The following is a 22,993-nucleotide window of genomic DNA, read 5'->3' as shown; positions in this document are numbered from 1 at the left end:
CAGTTTGGGAGTCTGTGTATGGAATGCATGTGAGTGTGTTTACTCTGTTTATGTGTCTGTGTGTTGAATCTTGATCACGCTGTTTGTCTGAGAACGCTGTTACCACAGCACCAAACCCCCCCTGCAGTGGTATTTACTCCCCCAATCCCCATATCTTGTGTGTTTGCCATTGCAGTGTCTTGTTCACAACCTTCCCACTCTTCCTATTTTATCCTTGGGGAGGAACACAGAACAAGGGTGAGAAGGTTGCCCAGTTCCCACCTTTGGGATCTCACACTCCCACAGAAACACACCCGCGCTCAAACACATACTCAGCACATGCACAGTGTCTCATTCCTTTGTCTGATTTGCATATGAGCCGAAGTAGTTCATTAATGCACAGACATACTGTGGAATTGTTCAAGTGGCTAAGATGGCGAGCCCCTAAACTCCACTGTTATTGTGTTGGAGGTTCACTGGTTTCTGGATCTCAGTCCTGCTGCTTGCCTCTTTAAGGACCAAAACACCAGCCCTTGAACCCTGCTGGACACCACTCAAACCTCTTGAACACCACTCCCTCTCTCCATTTTACCCACCTACCCCACCCACCCCCTCCTCTCCCTTTGCCACTTCTTCAGGGAACTCTCTGTACCCATCACTCTGAGACTGTGTACACACTAGTGTGGATACATTTAAAACTCCATTTCTGCCCCTCCATTGGGGCCTTTTGTGCATGCTGAGGCGGTGCTTTTCACACCCAAAATCTGAGCATCTTGGAAATATTTGTAAATTTTGGATAAATAAAAGTACTTAAATAATATAAAATATATTGATATTTTGTTTAATGCTTCCATTTACCTAATGCAGGTGTTGTATTTTTGAGCTTCTGCTGTCAGCAACTGCTTGACTATAAAATAATGATTTGGTTAGGGGGCTCAATATGGCAGCATGTAGCATTTATGACCCTCAATCAAATCAGTACATTATATTAGTGTGGTCAGTATCCAGCCACACTTTTCAAACTGGTCTATCATTATCATAAATGCCACTGTCCTCACCAAATGGTGACAACAATAAACGTGTGCAAGGTAAACTTTCAACTCGAGAACTGGTGGGAACTAATGTGGTGGACATGGCTCCATGAATTTCAGTGGAAGCCTAGATTTCCTTACTCACCTCAACATGCTGAGAGGAATACTAAAACAATCTAAAACCAGTTTCCTTTCTGTGGAATTTAACATGATTGATTGTTCAAACAGTACTTTCATTCCCTGAGGAGCAATGGAATTGCATTGTTTATGTAACTGACACTGACTTTTTATGGTGACTCTATATACTGTTCATAGACGTACTGGAGAGTTTTTAAAAGTAGTAGTAAGGTAACACTTTCTTAAGCCTCTACCTGAGCTGTTCTTTTGTCTGTCCTGCCTCCTCATATCCTCCTGCTGCATGCGTGTGAAGGATTTGGCTGTGTAAGGCTACAGTCTAAGAGTGGACTGACTCTTATCTGTGTTTCCATTTTGGAGTATTCTTGAGTTCTGAGTCCTTTCTGCCAGGTCACATCTCTGCATGCCCAGGGGAACAGCTCCATGTGTGATGGGTTTAAAACTCCTTAGCAGTGCCAAAGCCTGGACATGGTCCTGTAGAGCAACCTTAAAGGGTCCTAGAAGACTTGGAGTCCAGCCAGGAACAGGGGGCTGCCTGGCCAGTGTCAGACCCTCTCCTTTGTTCTCAAAGCTGGGACGGAGCGTCCCACAGAGCCTTGCTGGTTTGGTTGGTGGGTTCAGGGTTAGACGTGACATCCTGCCCCTGGCTCCTGTCCCTGGTCCTTTGGCCCTCCCTGGCCCTCTGATGTTGAGCTGTAGAGAGCAGAAGGTGAAGCTTTTGGAGGCTAAATGAGGCCAAAGGTCTTGGCCCTTCTGCCACTCTTCTTTTTTCACATTTCCTCTCATGTGTAGCTAAAAGTAATCTGAATGTACTGCTCTCGTGACTTGAGACAGAGTAACTGAGACTTTGTGGCTTAGAGAGCTAAATTCTGTGGCATGTTGATGTTAGCTTGGTATGTCAAACAGCATATTTGTAGCTTGTTTGGTTAGATTGTGGTCAAATGTGAACAAACACTGAAAGTGTACATCTGAGTACTGCAACCTTCAGAGGATACTCGGTGACAAGAGTGCACACACATTTCTTGGGGCTTCCCTAACAAAAAAAGTTGTGTAAAACACAGTGGCGGTGGATCAGACAGCGGACAGAGCCGATTAAATTAAAATATCACTTTCTACATGATAACATGTTTATGCTTGTTGAACAGGTGTATTGATAAAGTATTGGCTTTTTCCTCACTAAGGTTTTATTGCACTTACAGTAACGAGCGTAGTTGTCGTCAACTCGAGTAATCTCCACCGCAGCCTGTCTGATCTGACTGTGCTCTGTGTGTGTGTGTGTGTTTGTTTGTGTGTGCGCTCACCCCCGACACAGAGAGCAGGTGAGAGGCTGCAGCCTGATAATAAATTACACCAAGTTATATGACAACATGGTTTTGTTAATTTATTTCCATGATTTCAACACGTATTTGTTGTTCACAATGTACTATTGTCAGGTAAAAAATAGGGTGCGTCCCCTGGAGGCATCAATAGTGAGTTTACTGCGTCCTTTAGGATTTTTATGCGTCAGAGACGTAGGACACGTACCTAGCAACATCACTGGTCACTGCATACTCAGTAAGTAATTAGTAAGTAAGTAAGTATTCTGGCAAGATATTTTGCAATAGGCCTATATCTAGAGGCAGCCATAGTTTCTAAATTTTTTTTTTTTATATAGTACCTGAGGTTGATTTCAACTCTTTATATGATCTGCATTAGCATGTTTATCTGTTAAAACCAGAAACAAGTGCCTTACCCTGCATTTCAACTCACATTTTCCTCACCATATTTTATTCCCTTGTCCTCTAACTTCACCATCCAGCTTCAGCAGCTTGCACAATGCACTCAGACTTTCATTAGCTTTCATTTGATAAATTTGATAGATTTTATTTTGGACAGAATAAGGAATAAAAGATCCATGCCATGTTGTAGTGATTTTTCATTACTTTGCAGAGGTATGTGTGAGCACTTGTTCGTGTCGATTAATTTTAAGTACTGAATAAGCAGACTTTGATGATGACAAACAAGGCGGTCAGCCACTTGGCTTTACCAGTCTGCAGTACCTGGTCTTAACAGATCAAGCACTTTTCAAGTGTGGCATACATGCACATACACACACACACACACACACACACACACACACACTCTTACAGAATACACACACAGACAGAATACCCAGTTGTTCCCAGTTGGTGAGGGAGTGAGAGAGGTAGATGAAGTGGCTCTTACTCTTGTTATTATTGTTCACAGTGAAAGAATGTCTCACTCTGAGCCCAGGAAACCATTACATTTTCCACAGAGAAGAAGACAGAAGGAGTGAGCAAAATGAGTGAAAGGAGGAGGAAGAGGACAGATGGAGAGGGAAAAAAGGAGTGACAAAATGTGTGCCAAATGAGAAAAGGAGGCAAGATGAAAAGGGTTATTCGTTTCCCGGCGGTACTTCACTGACTTTTAAAGAGCCCTTTCGCGGCAGCTGCACCTCCGTTCCCTTTCAGTCCAACTCCTCCTCGCCCACAAACAACAAACACTGTCAGAGAGCCGGTCAGTTCTTTAGCAGCAGCCAGCAGTTTTCCACATGGCCAAAGCTTTTGAATTCAGTGGACCTGAAATGAATCTATCCAGGTGTCAGCCACTGTGTGGAAGAGTATGATAGGATACGGCTGATGAAAGAATTTGATGTTGGTTTCAAGTCAGTTTCTGCAATGCTAATGTTTGCCTTAATCAGTGTGTGCCTGCAGGCTTTTCTGTCACCTGCTGCACAAGCTTAGTTCTCATGACATCAGTTAGACATGACAAAGTGCCTCGCAGCTTAGGCATGTACATCGGACCTCCTTTTCTCAGGACACACTGATACACACCTGCACACAGAGATGTTTTTTTATTGACTAGTGATCAATACTAAAGGTCTCTCATACCCTTCATTCCTTTTCTCAGTGATTTAATTGGTGGCCCAAAAACAAACAAGCAAAACTTTCTGAATCAATGCAGTGCCATCAATATCCAGTTGTGTATATTAATGTAATGAATCTCTCCCTAAAACAGTCTCCTCTCCAGGTACGCAGCTGCAGGTTATGACATGCAAAAAGGCTCCAAGCCACATCTATCAGGACTCTGTATTCATGTTATTTTCACTCAAGGGGCCCATTCAGACAGTATGTTATGTGTACGTGTGTGACCTCACATTCTGTGTGTCACTTGTTGTACATCTGGGAAGATTAAGAGTGACAGTGAGTGAGTTTGAGGCATCTAGAGGTGGGTATTTCTCACAGAGGCCCCCATCCGCCTATGCGTGCCATACTACAGTACACAGAAAATTTTATTATTTTTTATTTGTTAGATTTGTTCATGAGGGCATTCCTTTTTTTATGTATTTTGTTTATGTTTTGCTTTTGGCATAAACTTTATAACCCTTTGATAAACTTTATACGCTTTGTGAGCAACATATCACTAAGCTTGTCCAATCATGTTTCTATCACCTCAGAAACATTGCAAAAATCCGGTCTATTTTAAATCTTACTGATGCAGAAACTGTTGTACATGCTTTTATCTCCTCATACCTCGATTATTGTAACAGCCTGTTCACTTGTCTTAATCAAAAAACTTTGACACGACTGCAGTGTACAGAACTCAGCTGCTAGGCTGTTAACCAGGACCAAGAGGTACGATCGCATCACACTTGTTTTAGCCTCTTTACATTGGCTCCCTGTTTGTTTTAGGATTGATTTTAAGATCTTGTTGACTACTTTTAAGGCTCTTCATGGCCTGGCTCCAGACTATATTTTAGATCTTGTAATTCCTTATGAACCTTCACGTAGTTTGAGATCTTCGGGCAAGGGTCTTCTGTCTGTTCCTGATTCCAGGATGAAAACTAAGGGGGACAGAGCTTTTGCTATCAGGGCCCCGAACCTCTGGAACAACCTGCCCGAAGAAATTAGGTTGTCTGACTCAGTGTTTTCATTTAAGTCTCTTCTCAAAACACATTTTTCTCTGAAAGCATATCCTGATTTTACCTGAACTGGCTGTTTATTTTATTGCTTTTGTGCATTTTATGTATTTTATTTCTTTATATTTCATCATTCACTGTGGTATTTTATTTCTCTTGTTGTGAAGCACTTTGTACTTTGTTTTGATAAGTGCTCTATAAATAAAGTTTTATTTATTATATTTATTATTTGATAGATTTTGATGAGTTGTATTGAAAAGGTTTACAGTGAATGGCGATGTTTGTGTGGAACTCTGGGTTTACGCTTCACCGGTCCTGCAGGTCCAGGCACAGTACAGCCACTTCTTTTTCCTCTTTCTTTCCCTCTTTTTGTTTCCGTTCTTCTTTCAGCAAACAGTTCAAGTAACCAGCCACCATGCTGGTTGGGATGAAAGATTGATAGAGAGAGAAGGGATCAGACTGAACAAACTTTCAACTGATTTCATGCAGAGATAAAACATGGCGTCACAATTGTTCATTTAGTCTGATGTTATTATTGGGCTAGCAGGCAGGAGTGATGTGTACTTTTGCAGGGCTGAGGTTCCTGTTTCTACAATTGTCATAACTGCATGCTAAGATGTGCAAAGCATGACTGCTCAGATAAAGGTAGTATAAAGTTACTGTGGTGAGTGCAGTGTTCCATGTTGAAACTGACGGCCTTTCTTATGTTTACCATAATAGTTTTATTTCTTTAGCCGTCTCTTTCTTTTTGCCCTGTGTTATTTTTCTTAGAAGAAGAAATATTCAGTTGGTTTTTAGAAGGTATTTTTCTACTATGCCAGTTGCATTACCTTCCAACAATCTTCATGTTAATGGCCATTTTCACTCTCTGTGAAATTTATAAGCTAAAGCGTACCCCTTTTGCTGCCTTCCAGCTCTCCCCCCTCCCCCTGTCTTAAATGGGAGCCTTTCTGACAGAAACAGTTTTGTTTGATTTAGCTCGACAGGAGACCACCAACAGTGCACCTCTCAGCAGAAACATTTGTTTAAAGTTTTTGATAATTTCTCTTCTCTTTTATGCCTTATCATTTCTTTTTTCCCCCCCTTGTGTCCTGCCATGGTTGTGTTTTTAACAAATCATTAACAGGTTACAGCACAGTCTGGGGGCAGCCACTGCTTGGCACCCCCTAGGAGGAGCGCTGACAGGGTGAGGGTCTGAGGGAGCAGAGTTCAAGAGGTCAGGTCAGACGATTCAGTCTTACTGTGTGTGGAAGGACGGAGTTGGGGGGCTGCGGGTGGCAGGAGGGGTAGGAGCGAGGGGAAGGTGTGAAGGTCACAAGGGCGCAAATGAGAGTTTGGAGATGGTGTCATGCTGAACAGATCCAGAGCCCTCTAGCTGCCAGCCTGAGGTGTTTGCTTTGCCATTAACTTTTGCCACTATTTATTTTCAAACCTGCTGCAGCTGCGCCGCTTTGTCTGAAACGCCTGGTTTCTTTTTGGTGAGGGAATGCATTCAGCTCTTTGATAAGCACTACTGGACAGAATGAGCTTGCTTCATAAATGCAGTTAGACATTTATATAGAGTGTGGGTGGAGGGCTTCAGGTTTGGTCTTGCAGAGGTTTGAGGTGGGGTTTTAAGATTAGGGGCTGCGGCTCCGACTGCAAGTCAGTAAGCTGTGGTCTGTGTAAGACAGGCGTAACAGCTCGCCTGCCCATGAAGACCAGAGGAGATAGAGAGATAAAGTGCCCGGTCTGTGAGCTGATGCCCATAAAAGCGCTGCCATTGGTTCTCAGGGCTCCGTCGAAATGCGATCCTGTAAAAATATTTTCTCCTCATTAACCTGTCATCCGTGGAGCCATGACGCATAGCCAGGCGAGGGAGTGCTGGGACAGAGTGGGGTGGGTGGAGGGGATAGTCTAGGGGCCCAAGCCTGGATGCTTTATTTGAAGGTCGTCCTGTGGTAATGTGTTGAGTAGGGTGAAAAGGCCTTGGTGGGCCCCCGAGTGTTTAAACAGCAGCAGTTAGCGTAAATCTCCCCAAACGCAGACCCCAGACATGTTCAGGTCACTCACACACAGACCTCAACACAGACACTCACACACACGCACGCACACGTACACATTGTCACAGACTGTGGTGAAAGTGCATCTGTGTGGGCCACTATTCTGAGACACAGCTTGTTTGGACATGTCTTTCATTGGTGCTGTCTCTCTGTCCAGCCTGCTTGCGTTTTGGTGTTATTTGTCTAGTTGCATGTGTGTTTGTGTGAGCTGCGCTGTTTACGTGTGTCCATCAGCAGCTAGAGGCCCCCGGCCATGCCCCCTTGTCTGGGCAGAATCAATGTATGTATTTCAACAGTCTTAGGACGATAGAGGGGGTGTATTGTGAGAGCTGTATGTTTGAGAGAGACTACGGATGTAGGGATCAGGGCCTGTGTTTATTGGTTTTTGACGAAGATTGACTGAATGTGACCCTGGGTCAGAGTGCTGGCCTGGGCCAGCCTAGGTTAGGTCAGCTTGACTCTGGGTCACACTAGGCCTCTTTTGTATACCCTCCGAGTTCAGACTTGCCCTGGGTGACAACCAGCTGAATAACGTACTGTGAAGAGACCACAAATGTGACAGGGTGGCCATATTTGTCTGTTTCGGTCAAATGTCCATGTTCTGTGGAGCGTGCTTGACATATGCGTAATCCAGAATTAATATCCCATTCGCAATTGTGTTCATGCTCAACCTCCTATAGTATAACACCGGCTCCTTCTTGTATTGCATGTTATTTTTGGATGATATATCTTTTGCCAGAGACAAACAGAGCAAGGTCTAACATTAGTGACCTCATCTATTCTGCGACCAGCCTTACATCACACTCTTGGAGCCGCTCTGTCTACTCAAGTAGGTGTTTAGTGGACCAGCAGATTACTGTATAACTTAATGCTCTTTCCTGTAGAGATTTGAGCTGTACTGATACTGTTAAGAAGAATAGATTCATTGAGACTGCATTCAGACATTCTGCACAGTGCCTGACTTCTGCACACACACATAAAGAGACACCTCAGCTAAGGGTAGGGTGGGTGAAAACTCAACTGGAGATATGTGCAGGAAATGTGCAGCAGATGTGGTGTAAAGCAATGCAGATGGAGGCAGGGAACCCCTCTTACTAGGACACCAAGTTCACCTCCTGTCTTCTGGTCTTTCCTCCACCAAGCCTGAAACAGGATCACTTTGAACCATGACACTGCGAAGCAACTGCGAAGCAATGAGTGACCTCATCCTCAAAAAGTCTCCCTCTAATGCAAGATGTGATAGTATCTTAGATTTCCTCTCATATTAGCATATTGGTGCATTTTATAATATTGGGAGTAATAATAAAAGACAATGTCAGAAAAGTAATAGAAAGCAGAGGAAAACACAAAAAGGAGCATAAGAACGAAGGGTAAGAATAATGATATGCAAGACATCAAGTTAGGATTATAAATTCTAAAAAAAAGTGTTTAAAGTGATATAATTCTGCTGGCCTTAGATCCTCATACATGTTCTATTTTCTCAATGTATTGTAATGTCAGAATAAAGTGAAAAATGCTCAACACAATTTCCTAAAGCTCAAGTAGACTTTTCTTTTCAAAGATATTCAATATACAATGATATAAAACTGAAAAGCAGCAAATCCTCACATTTGAGAAGATGAAACCAGAAAAATATTTGGAATTAAATGACGTAATCGATTATCAAAATAGTGATTAGAGAGTTGCTGATTTAGTTTTCAGATTAATCGATTAAACATTTACATGCTACTCATGCTAACTGCAGAGTTCTTCCTCTGTTTGCGCTATACAAACCCATTTTGTTGTCGCCAGAAGCATCAAACACTTCACTTCCTTGCTCCAGAGCATGTGTTCTGATCAAAACTGGCCTGACGCACGTTTTTACAGTAGCAAAATATTAAAGTTTTAATAAACTATTTAACTGGTAATAAACTGAGTCAGAATTTGAATTTGATGTGAATTGGTGTTTTTATCTGTCCACCGTTTTGGACGAACTTGAGATGTGAGAGACGCATTTGGCTCACGGCCTCTCGGTTGATGAAAATTGTTTCAACTCTAGACATACCAAACTCATAGTCAGGCAGGGAGGAAGAAAAGAAGCAGAAGGCAAAAGAGGTGTAGGTTTTCATGAGGATTCCTTGGCTGCAGTGAAGCACTCGATTTATGTGTCTGATTAATTGCTTTACATATAAATCATAGGTATGGGCCCGGGGCATCGCTCCCTATCTTGAGGTGTGTGAGAAAACAAGACTGAAATGGGGGAAAAGGTGCACAATGAAGGAGAGGAACAAGGTGACAGTTATGTTTGAATTGGTGAGTTGGTAATAAAGTTCACTCTGACAGCAGGGCCCCTGCTATCTGTGTGTGTGTAAAGTCTGTGTGGCCTAAAAAGAATGAGTGATGCTGTTTCACAGAGGGGCTCAGAGTGATAATAGATCTGCAAAGTATTGTGAAACTGCATGTCAAGCCCTGTGGATATATATGTTTATTTACTTCTGATGATTGAGGTTGTGTAATTGTTTACACTGGGGCAGCTTGCTATTCAAATGAGGTTGAGTAATTTCCCCCTCTGTCTTGTTAAAGTTCAGTTCATTGGGAAACCTGCACCGAAGAAGATTGCATTCCTATAAACAGTGACCTCTGCGCATTAATTAACAGACGCACAGCAAAACAATAGATTCAAATGTCTTGAGTGCATTCTCTCACTTGTAAATGTACAGTTTCCATTTTGTTAAGTTTCTCCCCCTTTATGTGGCTACTATCGAATGCAGCTCTTTATTTTTCTTCTGATCTGTCTGTTTTTCCTCTCGTCTCCGTCTCACCCTCTGTCTACTTAGCTCTTCCCCCATTTCGGTCTCTTTCCAAGCCCTCCTCTTCATCCCCAGCTTCCAACATCCTCTCTCAGTGCTGGGCCCCTTCGTCCTGGCACTCAGACTGCTCCTATCACTTCCATCAGCTTGCCTCAGTCCATGTCTCAGTGACGTTAAATACCATCCTTTTACTCATCTGCACCTAATTTTCTCTCGTCGCTCCCTGTCTCCCTCCTATCTCCATCTAATTTCTAACACCTCTGACGGCAGCCAAGTCTATCTGCTGAAGTTTGTACATGTCTTCTTCTCTCTCCACTTGTTTTTCATCCCCATCTCTCTTTCTGTCTCTCTAAACGAGCCTTTCAGAGGTTGTCAGTCATCGGCATCACCTCCATATCCGTCTGAACATGCGAGCACAGAAAGGAGGGAAGGCTGGAGGGATGGTGACAGATTGGTTTGTGTGGGAGGCTTTGAGCATTTAGAAAGGGAGTAACAGAGCCACTGAAGAGAGGAGGACCAAACCAAAAAGATGTTCTTCGTCTGGAAAGCGTCACTATCGCTTCCTATGGCCTCTTTACGCCACTTGCTGAACTAACAGCCACTCAGGAACTTGATTTGTAGGAATAGGCCGTTTCACTTCCAGCTATTAGATTGGCTGTTTGATTCTGCACATCAGTCTTCTCTCTCAAGGATCTACGTTTCAGGAAACCATTACTGCATTCTCTGTTGGTATAAGTAACTGTTAGATAAAGAGATGGATATTGTGAGCAAGCTGACGCAAAAGCAGAAAACACTGGGCTGAAGAAGAGCCAAGAGAGTTGCAGGGGTAGCTGTGATTTACAGGGCCAACCTGGGGAAGAAAGTCAGTGGTGAGCTCAGTCTTCACTTTCAGTCCAATAAAGAAAAGAAGCTGACAGATAGGTTGTGGTAAACCATGCTTTTCTTCCCCCTCTTCTTTCTTTTCTCTCCTCTGTCCAGACCACTAATAGCTGTGTCATCTCATACGCCTCCATCCTTCTCTTCATCCTTTTCTCTTTTCAGGGGGAGAATTGAGGAACTGTGCCTGTGCCATGACCAGACTCTGCCTGTCATTTTGGTTACATAGGCCTCTCTTTCTGTTGAAACTTTACAGCAAAGGACTAGATATATCATTTTGGACTGTGGACTCAAAACAAAGGCCTTTAGAAATCAGGAATCCATTTTATGTATTTTACAAATACACACTGATACAAAGTACAAACACACAAAAACGTAACTGCTTTTCTTCATGGAACAATAGCTTATCCAAAGGTCTGTCCTTGCATGTTTTCATTATTGTTTTATCTCTCTCACTCTCTCTATTTAAAGGCTAGCTACTCCATTCACACCTCTGTTTCTCCCTTCCACCCTCTCTCTATGCATCCAGGTTGAGTTGACGTGCAATGTCAGGATGCAGAGGCATATAGCAGGAAGCATGTATGTCTCACTGTGTCTACTGCCGTGCAGGTGTGTGTGTTATGCATATAGAGGTGTGTCCCACTGCGGTGTTGAAGGAGTCTATAGAGGTGAGGCAGAGTGTGAGAGTGTCAGGCTGACTGTGCTGACAGGCTGTAGGTCGTTGGGACATGGAGAGCATCCGATCAATGTGTGTGTCCATTGCAGCTACAGATGCATAGCATTCCACCACCATCCATCTGTTAGCAGAAGCACTTAAAGCATGTTAGTGTCTTTTGCTTCACTCTGCATTGCTTTTTCCCCTTACAGCCTGTACCGCAGTCTTGGCCTGTACACTTTTTGCACAACTGTATGAAATTAGTGACACATTCATTTTGGCCTTTCTCTTGTGCCCCTTTACCTAATTGTGTGGCAGAGCAAAAGGGTGGCTACAGATGAAGACCCCGCCTTGAGGGGAAAGCCTGACTGAGTGTATTTCCCAAATTCTGCTGTTTTTCATTTTTCAGGGCTGTAAAGCAGCCTAGTTCATTCTTATGGCATCCTATCCTGCATGTAAAAACAGGCAGCATATTTTCCACATAGGCCCACTGACAGATGGGTCGTGGTCAGAGCGCTTGTATAGCAACAGCATTTTCCAGGAATGGTATTTCCTTTGTCTTGCTTATTATGAGTTCGTAATGACATCTGTGTTTTTTCTTTTTGTTCTAAGTTTAAGCATCCAGCACTTTTTGACCTCAGTTGTTTATAAAAAAGTGTGTTCATGAAATGGCAGAGTCTTTGTCCTTCAGTTTAATGTCTCAAAACCTCTAAATATTATTGTGTGTGTTGAGATGGTGCAGCGGGCCTGTTGCAGGCGCCTGCTTGTTTACAGAGCTATCTCGGCAGTTTGTGTTTGTTTGGAGCCATGTGATAGAACACAGGTCTCTGATAATGGAGGCTCTTTCTCCCCCTCCTTTCTGTTCATTCAACCCCTCACTCTTTTTTTTTTCTTTGCCCTGCAGCTGTTTTTGTTCAGCTTTGTTTACTTTCCATCCAAAATGTTGGGTACAAGTCTGTATTTGACCTATTTCACAAGCGCACATTACAATATGCGGACAACATAACACTCCTGACAGAGAAGCATGGCTCAAACAAAGAACTTTAACAAAGCAGGGTTTGATTCAGGTCTCAACCCTGATCCTGATCCTGATCCTGAGGTCAGCTTGCAACTTATCAAACCTTTAACTCTAAAGGATCACTAGTGTAGTGTGAAAATGGTGTTACTAGGACTGCAACAAATTATTATTTTTGTTATCGATCTGTCAGTAATGTTTGCAGAGTAATAAATTTGTCTAAAAAATGTAAGAAAATAGTAATATAATAATGTTGAAAAACCAAGACAATGTCTTCAAATTGCTTGTTGTGTCTGACGAACAGAAAAAAAAAATATGGCAATATTAAAAAAAAAAAGCTAGAAGCTGTAATAAGAAGATATTTGGTATTTTTTCCTTTTAAATAATGAATCAGTTTTCAAGATTGTTGACATTTTCTGTTGATCAATTAAAGGATAATAAATAATAAATTGTTTTAGCAGGAGGTGTAACCCTCTCTTTTCATTTCCCAGGGGCAGTACCGGCCTTCAGACCTCCTGTGCCCAGAAACCTTTGTCTGGGTACCAATAGAGCGATGCGTACCCCAGCTGGAGAACTCCCGCTATGCTCGTTTCAACCAGGATCCTGATGCAGGTTAGACTATGCAACACTCCACTCTATTGTTTTATCATTATTCATTTAGGGCATTTAATGTATGAAACTGGCGGAAACAGCATTTTTCTGCATTTATCCTCATACAATTGCATACATTTCTAACATCGCTGACATACTGACCTGTCGCTGTGAGCTTGGTCTTGGATCCTCCAGTTTTTCGTACGCGCTGTTTTGGATGAGCCCACGAACCTTGTGTTAACATCTGATCCGGTTTCACTGTGATGGTATATTGAAAACTGAGGGCTTGCTCCAAGGCAGCGTGCATTCACTGAACAGGGGTAAACGGAGGGCTGGCAGCTCTGATCACACAGACTTTTCTCCCCATGATCCTTCAGCATGGTCAGAGCAGAGCCAGTGCTGTCATTAGATGAATAGTGATATCAGCAATAATAAACCACATGCAGAAGGTAGACTGGCAGACGCCCATTGCCTGGACTGGTGGGGTGAGAGATGGGGGCCAGGGAGAGTGTTTAATAGAGTGTAAGTGAGTTTGAAAGTTTTGAATGATTTTCTGCATAGGTGCATAGGCAGAGAGACCGATACATTTTCTGTCTCCTTATTTCTTAAATCACTGGAGATTGTTGATATGAGTGCACATTGTGCATGGGTTTAGACATGCGTACATACATACACATGCTGTGGATATTCCAAGTGCTAGTAACGTTAGTGGTTGAGTGTACAGGGGCCCGTTTTCTCTTCCCCATTAATCTGCATCACCAAACAGGCACCAAACAGGAAAGAGCCACTGATAGACAGTAATAGGAGATGTAAGAGGACAAGAATTTGATTGTCAAGTAGACTGGGACTGATGGATGGAGGGTAAGAGAGGGAGTAATAGAAGAATAGATTGAGGGAGTGGGCATGATAAAAATGATTTTATAGAGATGGGAAGAGAAAGGGAGGGAGGCTGGTGGCTGTATGCTGGCACTAGAAGAGAAAGAAGTACAATAAAATGAGAGATTGATTGATTTAGGGTGGTGGAGGAGAAAAGAGCAATATATGAATGTGGAGAGACAGCTTAAGAGTTTGTTGTAGTGAGGTCATACTTGGACTTGGTGCCATGCAGAGAGGTAAAAACGCAAATGATGAACCTGAAAGAACAAAATGTTCTCTGGCATGGATGCCCCTTTCCCCTGTACCCTATACCAGGGGTCAGATTGCGTGATGAAGGAAGGTTTGTGGGCATTGAGTGCACCATCTCTAAAGAATCAAAATCTTAACACATGACTTGAGGAAATAAGGTTTCCTGGCTAGCTTTGGTTAGTGACACAAGTAGTGGTGAAAGCACCACACCCAGGACAAATAAGGGCATTTAAAAGACCGTTAGTAGGCTGGTCATTTACAACATTGCCATTAACAGCTTAGCCAGTCGTAGGTCTGACCATTTCTTGTCAGTCATACCACTAATCCCTGAGTAGGCACAAATTACTGAGGACAAAGTGGCAGTCTCAGAGTTAGCGATTTTCACTGTGGCCAGAGTATGTTTGTGTGTCTGTGGCTCTTGCGGTGCCTCCATTCCTACATGGACTGTTGTTCTTGGATGAGTCTAGACATTATTTCAGGCCCAGTTGTCCAAACACAGTGTCACTACATTTCAGTGTTAGCTGTCTTGATGGTTAGCTCTCAGGTCTGTTGCCAAGCTGTGGGGTGCCAGACTAGTGGTGGTGTGGAGGTTTCTTTCTTGATACACCCAGTGGTCAGTCACCAGGTCAGCCTGCTCTGCGTCATCGTCAGGTTAGCAGCATGGCACACTGTTGAGGCCTGTGGCACAGTCCTAATTGGCAGTTTGTCAATGTGTGGCTTGTTTTTGGCCTAAATAAAGTGTTGCAATCTGTTTTTAAGTCCCGGGGAAGTCCTGACTGCATGTAATCCAGGGGAATCTCCTATGTATCTTTTAGGAAGTAACTATCTATTGTAGTCCCATTTATATAGCTGCTGTGGTGTGCTGTGATTATGACATTTTGTACTTTGGCCTTATTGCTCACTATACTTGCATGAAATATGTGCCACACTATTTTGTTGGTCTACTCTTGACTTTGCTATGTGTCAGTAGATATCCAATATGCCAGTGTAGCAGCTGACTGTCAACAGCAGTTGGTTCAATGGACAACCTCCTAATTTATCCACTTTGTTCTGTTCACTAACAACAAATATTCAACAGAATATATAATTTATATCAACTACCTTTGGGTTGGTTGTCAAGTCCTGAAAAGTGTACAGGGTGACAATACAACTTTCCATTCTTGAAAGTGAGAACTGTGAACAAACGTTTTTGGTCAAAAAATGTGTAAAGATAAACACACAAGTTGACAGAAAATGATGTTTAAGAAATTTCAGTTTTCACCAAAACCTCCAGCATTCCCCATTAATTTCAACTCAGGCTTGTTGTAAGGCCCTGCCTCGAACTCCAAGCCTCACCCAGGGGTGTATGAGAATTGGGGTGCTGGTTGTGCGTTCAGATTGTAAGTGTGACCGGGTTACAGAGCTGTCCTAATGAGGTGCGTAAAGACAGCTAATCTAAAGTTTACAAAAACTCTATCCAAAGGAGGCTCACACTGATTACATGCCTGTTGCTGACACATCAAGGGCCCTAGGGCCACACTCACACATAGACACACACATTCTACATAGTGCATATGTACTATCTCTCGCACTCATAATCAGTGTTTGCTTGACAGAGAAGAAAAGTAGGGGTAGTACCAGCTCAGCAGGATAAACACTTGCAAAAATGTGTGACAGAAGTAGTTACCCCCCTGGACCTTAAGTGCATCCAGCAGGCACTAACACAGACGCACAAAGTTACATATTGCATACACACACTACACTAAGTTGCATTTATTAAAATATCTAAACTGTTGAAATAGAATATTCTCATTCTGTTGGTCTCTCTTTCATGTCTCATAGGAATACACACATTAATTTCTCATCAAGCTGATTGACTGTGAGATCTACAGTACCTGTGCTTTCAGCCATGCAAAGTGAAGCCAAAACATTAGGTGGAGAAGACAGTGTCTGACAGCACCCACCTATAACCCCCAAGCCCCCTGCCTTCTCCACTATATTTCTATCTTTTACAGTGTACACTTTCATATCTTGTCTCACTGTCAGAGCCACTTTGCTCTGCTCTTCACCAGGCTTTCTGCTCCTTAGCCTGTCCTGCACTAATGTTCCCATTCAGAGTGGAGGGGAGACAGAAATCTCTCCCCTCTGTGTTGTTGTGTTTGTAATGCAGTTAGTGTTTTTTCCCAGATCTGCTGCACATTTACCGCTGTGGAAGAACCGTTCCCTAATTTTAATAACAATTGATAATATCCTTTTATAATCCAGGGGAATTCTCTTGGTGCTTTAAAAATTCATGGTCAGCGACAGAGACTCGGTCTCGCTTTCAGCTGGACGGATGTGTGCTAACACAGGGGCTTGAACCCAGGTCTTCCAGTCAAAGAGCAGTCTATTTACTACACCTCCGTTTTGGCCTTTTTCTTTTCATAAGTAAGCCCTATTTTGAATTTGCAACATTGGGTCATAGGAAGTGGTCATAACCTGATGGCCGGCCTTTGACCAGTGTCTGGTGTTAAGCAGTGTTTCGAAAGTTTGAGATGGATGGGAAGAGAGAGAGGAGCGTGGCGAGGTGTCAAGGACCCTAGCCTTGGCCCTGACCCTCTCACTCCCCGACCGACCCTCACCACTCCTCTTCCCCCCGACCCTTGAACCCCGACCCCGAGGAGCTGTGACCTCAGAGCGGCGTGTCACTGAATGTCCGGTGGGCCTGATGGGAACAGGGTCTGGAGCTACTCAAAATGAGGAGGGGACATTGATGGAGGACGGTGTGAGTGAAGACCAAATGAAAGTTGTTTATGTGAGGAGCGGATGTTTGGATTGCCTTGAGTAAGAAAGAGAGATAGGGCCTCTGCTCAGTATTACTGTTGAGGTTAATAGACCATCTTAAAGCTGCATGCTGCTATCCATTTTGCTCTGTAAAATGTGAAGATATTAAGTCGTGAACAAGGGGACAGTGGTGCTTTAAACCAGTGTCACACATTTGAGTTGACAAAGTGTAACTTTGTGTAACTGTTGTGTAAGTGGGCTGTCACACTGATGAAGAACATGAGGAGGCACATAGTGCTTAGAGAGACAATGCTGAAGGCAGCTTAAGTTATTAAAGAAGCATCGAACGTTTAAATATTTTTGCTTTCATCCCATCAGGACGCATTCATTCTTCATGGACCAAAATTATGGTCATGTGGAAGTTACATAACATGTTTACATCTTTTAAAACCCATTTCCCCACATGGTGAGACTCAACATACTGCTGATTTTCTTCATTTAAAAGTTTGTCTCAAACATTCTTCTGTTATGTGACTCAGCAGTTTTTAGAGAAGGGGAAAGACACAGTGGTTAGGGCATTACTGAGCAGGGAAATGAGGCTAATAAATAAAAGATGAATCCACAGTGTGGGTTGGGGAAAAAAAGTTGAAATATGAAAATATCTTTATGGAGATGGGGGAGTGAGCGCTAAGGAGCCTCGGGGGGTTATGTTTATACTCAGCTCTCTTCTTTCCTCTGGCTTGCTTTTTAGGTAGTGTCTGTTCAAGTTTGATGCCATAGTGGTATGGCATGAATAGTTGGGACATTTACTTACTTTATGTCTACCTAAACCCTTGTCACCATTCTCTCATTCTTGAGTCCATTTGGTGGAATCTCAAAATGTTCCTTTGATGCTTCTGTCCTGATTTAGTCATTGTCTATTTCAGTGATATTTGAGGCCTGTAACATTTTAACTGACCACATCAGCAAAGTTGGTTGACTCATATTGCATGTATCAAGTTTCTGATCACATCCAGCCAAGATCCAGTCCAGAGTGCCTTTGTAAACTGGGGATCCCTTTTAACATCTGGCACAAGAGAAAAGACCTTTGTCTGTGGCATTACATCACAGTTTTGCAGTTTTTCTCTCTATTGTCTTGTTTTTCCAGTTTATCAGGTGCGATTTGGCAGTGCTATGGTGAATATTTTGGGAATTAGACAGAAATATGTGCACTCACATCACTCGGGGCACCTGGGTGCTCAGCTGTGAGCCACATGGGTATTGTCAGGGGGAGCGGTAGTGGCGAGTGGGAGGCTGTGAGCTCTATTAATACCAAATCTAACTCGCTCCTGTTTGACTGATGTGTCGCCATGGGCCTGGCATGCTACTCTACTCCACAGCCTGGCCTGAAGTTTATTTTCATCTGCTTCCTCTCAGCTAGGCCAGACCAGGATTGCTCCAGACAGGACAGGCCGATTGGATGAAATATTGTGTGTAGAATGTGTAGGGGATGTGCATTTCAGAAGGCACAATAAAATTTGACACTTTAGGCATTTTGCAATTGGTGAAACAGCAAAATGCTTGGAGAAGACTTAGCTAAGAGCTAAGGAGAGGGACAAAAGCATTTTAACAGGGCAATTAGAGTGAGTAGAGCAGGGATGTGAGGAGAGGGTGACATAAGATACTTATTGAAGTTCCAGTGAATGACAGCAAATCAAGTGGGAAGGTGATTAGTGCACGATGGATTTTGAGACCCACTTGCATTCACACATTATGTGCAGTATGTTTGGGTTAGGTTGGCTCAGTTGATACTCCCTGCTGTGGTACCCCTTACATGTCCTCTTGGCGCCAGCTGTGGGCAGCTTGGCCCAATCTCTCACTCCTAGAGGCAGTGGTTTTAGTGTCAGAGCAAGGGTCATCGTTTTTTGGGGGGGGGTGGGGTGGGGGTTTACCCTTTTTCCATCCGACTCTCCAGAGGACCATTCTTAGCTGCTGAACACGCACACTTTTGAGATTAGCAGTGTTTTCACTGGTCTAATGGGAGCTGGCAGTGTATGACACAGGACCTGATGAAATGCTGGGTTTGGCAAGCCAGCAGGGAGCAAGGCCCCCGTTAAACAAGGCCAGCTAACTAGCCTGCTCACGCACCACCATGACTCCAGGTTTAGGGCATAGGGGAATTAGTGCTGTGGGGGGAAAATGCTTTCTGCTCCTCCAACAGCTTCTCGGAATAATGGTGTATCCTTGCCAAGTCACTCAGAGGTTAATAAGAATGAGGGGAAAATAAGGACAATGTTTATTGTTCTTGATGTGTCTACACTGGTCCTTATTATGTTCTCATGTGTGCCTGTTTGTATCGTAGGAGATGCTCGGGTGCTGAAGGATGTGGGCCGAGCTCTGGTGCTATACAGACGGACCGTCATGCCCTATGCAGCCTACTCCCGCAAACGCAAAGGCTCCAACGACGAGACGGAGGTGCAGCAGTATGCCAGCTTGGTTGGCCAGGACTGTGCTGAAAGGATCTTGCTCTACCGCGCCTAAACATACAGCATCACACCACTGCACCTTTTTAATATACGTAAATACGCACTTCCCAGCAGTCTGTTTCTGTTTCTGTACGTCTGTGTGTCTCCTCACTGTCTGTGAAAGTGCTTTCTGCTGCCTCTCCCCGTAGTCTCACCATGCTTAGCTCTACACCGGCTGGAACAATGCCACTCACTATCTACTGTGTATATATATATCCATTCACCCATCAGCCTCATTCATCAGTTATGTCTCATTAATATTTATTTTACAAGTAAAATTTCATTCATCAATTAATACTGCACCATCAATTCTTGTGCATCTTTTTGTTTAATTTGACTCCCTAAAGGGACCAGTCCCTTGAACGTTATTTTGATATCATATATTCATCGCTTTGATTTTTTTTTGCGCCATCCTCAATCCTGTTTGCTTAAATAATGATGTCATAAAAGAGCATCTAGCTACGCACAGGCGACAGCTCTCCTCTGAACTGACACAGGTTTAGACTTATGTCAGGATCTTGAAGAGCATGTTCTCCTTTGAATGTTCAGTGATTTTTGAAGGTGGTTTTCAGTTGCTTACATTATATCCCAAAACGTCAGTACACCACAACATTTTTTTTCCACTGGGTTTATGTGAAGCAAAAAACTCACTGTTTTCAATGTTTTTGTCTGTTTTATTTATAGCTTTATTTGCTTTTCTTTTAATATTGACACTGTTATTTTTGGTTAAACTAAATAAAGGGGTTGTATATTCCCTGCTTGAACTTTGTGACTTTCCTTTGCATGCTAACTATCAAACACAACCTTGAATCCACTGGCAGCGGGATATTGGGAACAATAATTCATCAAGAGTCCTCATGCTGGCACAAACTGTGTACATTTTTACACATACAGTAGTAAGCTTACGCCTCCAAAAAAAACATATGCACACACAGAGATAAGTGCTGGAGTTGGACTTGTTGAATTGAGCCAAGCAACAGGCGTTAGATGTATGAGTTGGCAGAACACAAATGCGAATGGCCTCTCACCCCCCAACAGAGTGTCAACAGCAGTCCAGCCCTCAGCCAGGGCAGGGCTCGGCTGAGCTGGTGTCAGCAGGCAGGCTTCAGGTCTTAAATATATTTGCTTTTAACTACACAAGCTACGGTGTTCAGGGCAGCAGCTCAGGATCTTAATGCTACTTCTCAGTTAAGTAGTTACAGTAAATGTTGGTGGTTTTAACGTGCTTTGGATGATTTCAGCTAATTTTAATCGGAGAAGAAGTACCGGGCAGCGGATGTCTCAATGCCATCAGAGATCCGTCTTTGCAGCCTCCATGTAACTAGCTAAATTTAGTTAAGCTAGCTATTTAATGGATACCCTTGTATTATTGTTAGCTCCAAAGGAACTCTAGATGTCTAAATGTTGTACCTGATGTGCCTTTTTGGGACTTACAGTACTCTCAGACTGTATAGAATTTACGTATTTACTATATCTTTGAACCAGCTTGACGCAATTTAGAAATCAAACATCAAACACACGCTCAGTGTGACTCACTCTTTCCAGGTTCTCTCAAATCTATGATGTTCATCACTGATAAATCCACTTAGAAATCATATAAAAGACGGCCCTTATAACTTCAAATCTTGCCTTGATAGTAATCAAATTAAGATGTTTTTTTAGTTGACTTGTCTTACAATCCAAGGTTACAGCGCAATAGGAACTTCTATGGCAATGCAGTACATACCTTCACAATATTTGTAATTTGTTCTTGTGATGACAGCATAAAATGAAAGTATTCGATAATAGCTTCTTTGTCAACTGCATGCTCAACATTAGAATCTCTGAACAAACATTAACAATGGTGTAAAGTTTGCAGGTGAAACTCAACATAGATGATGATCCCACTGCCATTTTCTTCCACCATGATCTCAACATTAACAATGCCCAGTAAATATACTTTTTTAAATCCTCCTGAACACATAAATGTATTTCTGAGATGGTTAGCCATGTTGTGTGTGTGATATCTCTAACCATGCCAGGTGAGTATCCTGTTCTTCTGGATGCTTACCTAGAGACACAGTCATGCAACTAACTGAGCGAAAAGTGTAACCTGTCATCTTGACCCTGGACTAGACTTGTATTTGTGCAGCAGCTCTGCTCTCCGGTGTGGCCTGCCACACATTTTGCCAGCCTGCCTGTCTGCACCCAATCCTGAGAAAACAGTTGAGAGAGAGTCAGTCTCTCCAGTTTAAACTCAACCTGGGTTTAAAAGCAGCCTGTGTCCTCTGGAATTAGGATGGATTGACAGGCCATTTCTCCAAGAAGGGAACACTGATGCTGGCTAGTGGCCATGTTGGATTCACTGTTTCTCTCCCACATTAGGCATGCTTCCCCTCAGACTTAATGTGCACTCACACAGACAGACACACACATACACACACATACACACACACTCCTGGCACTGTCACAAGTAGTTAGTCTTGGTGGACGCCACACATAAGGACATGTGCCAGTGCTGTGGTGGACCTCTTTCTGTCAAAACAAGTGGCCTGGACCGGTTGGCTATTTTATAATGAGTCCATAATGCTGCAAGACACAGCATGGCAGGGTTTGGACATTACGCTGATATATAATTGTGTCACTGCTCATAATTCTTATTAAGTATGAGGTCTGTACTGACCACGCACTGCTGCTGAAATACCGTTCAGCCAAAGGTCAGCATTCAGAGAATAAAGGGGCCTGCAGAGAAGGCTTTATCTTCATGTCAGACCTGAGTCACAGAGATGGTTTAAATACTCTATGGTTTATTTTAGGCTGTGTTTGTGCCAAATGGGTGGAGTTTGTCACACTGGAAAATAAAGAGACTGCCAATAAGCTGGGAAAGGAGAGTATGACCCTGTAGTAAGATAACATTTAGAACCAGAGACGGCTAAGTTTTCAAGATAATTTAAGTGTGCTTGCTTACACTCAAAACTGCACACAACATATAATATAAAATGTTAATTATTTGCATGTGACATGTTGTATGTGAGTCGCAGTTGAAGCACTTAAAGAAGTTGAAATGTCAGTTAAGGAGTGTTGAATTTTCAGAGCCATAAGCATGTGAAATCAGTTGAAGTGTAATTAGTGAAATCATTTGCAAATTTAGTTTCAATTTTAAGGCTTGTAGGCTGTTGAATTAAGAGTTTGTGTGTAAGCACTGAAAGTAGTTGAAGAGTCAGCTGAAGAGTAAGAGATGAAAGCAGTTGAAATGTCAGTCAATGTGTAAGCCATGAAAGCCCATAAGCTGTTATTTAAAGAGGAAAGGATGAAAGAACTTAAAATGTTGGTTGAGATATAAAAGATGAAAGCAACTGAAATTTCAGTTGAAGTTCTAGTGCCAGAATTAGTTGAAGTGTCAGTGGTTGTGTAAGCAGTGGCAGCAGTTTAAATGTCAGTTTAAGCTCAAGTAAATAAGTATTTGTATCTCTGTTCTGTTACACAACAAAATGTTCCTCCTCCTCTGCACTTACTGCTATCTGCTGTAGCTTGTAGCCAGATGAAAATGCCAGGGGACCCACAGAGGAAAGAGGATGTGTCAGCGTGAAATGGTATGGGAAGGAAAAGTC

General features: G+C 42.9%; 1 protein-coding gene across 4 annotated transcripts in view; it reads left to right on the top strand.

Moving 5' to 3' along the window:
• LOC122884468 (arginyl-tRNA--protein transferase 1) overlaps positions 1–20,157 on the top strand; it is a 54,809-nt gene extending 34,652 nt beyond the window's left edge. For all 4 annotated transcript variants that reach the window (XM_044214433.1, XM_044214432.1, XM_044214431.1 and 1 more), the window contains 2 exons: positions 12,933–13,053; positions 19,241–20,157. In XM_044214433.1, the coding sequence (XP_044070368.1) occupies positions 12,933–13,053; positions 19,241–19,419 (300 nt within the window). In that variant the 3' untranslated portion in view covers positions 19,420–20,157. The remainder of the gene's footprint in view (positions 1–12,932; positions 13,054–19,240) is intronic.
• The last annotated feature ends 2,836 nt before the right edge of the window (positions 20,158–22,993 follow it).

This window comes from Siniperca chuatsi, linkage group LG11 (assembly GCF_020085105.1).
Source record: "Siniperca chuatsi isolate FFG_IHB_CAS linkage group LG11, ASM2008510v1, whole genome shotgun sequence".
NCBI lineage: Eukaryota > Metazoa > Chordata > Actinopteri > Centrarchiformes > Sinipercidae > Siniperca > Siniperca chuatsi.
Note: the sequence above shows the minus strand (reverse complement) of the source record. Positions and strands in the feature narration are given on the sequence as shown.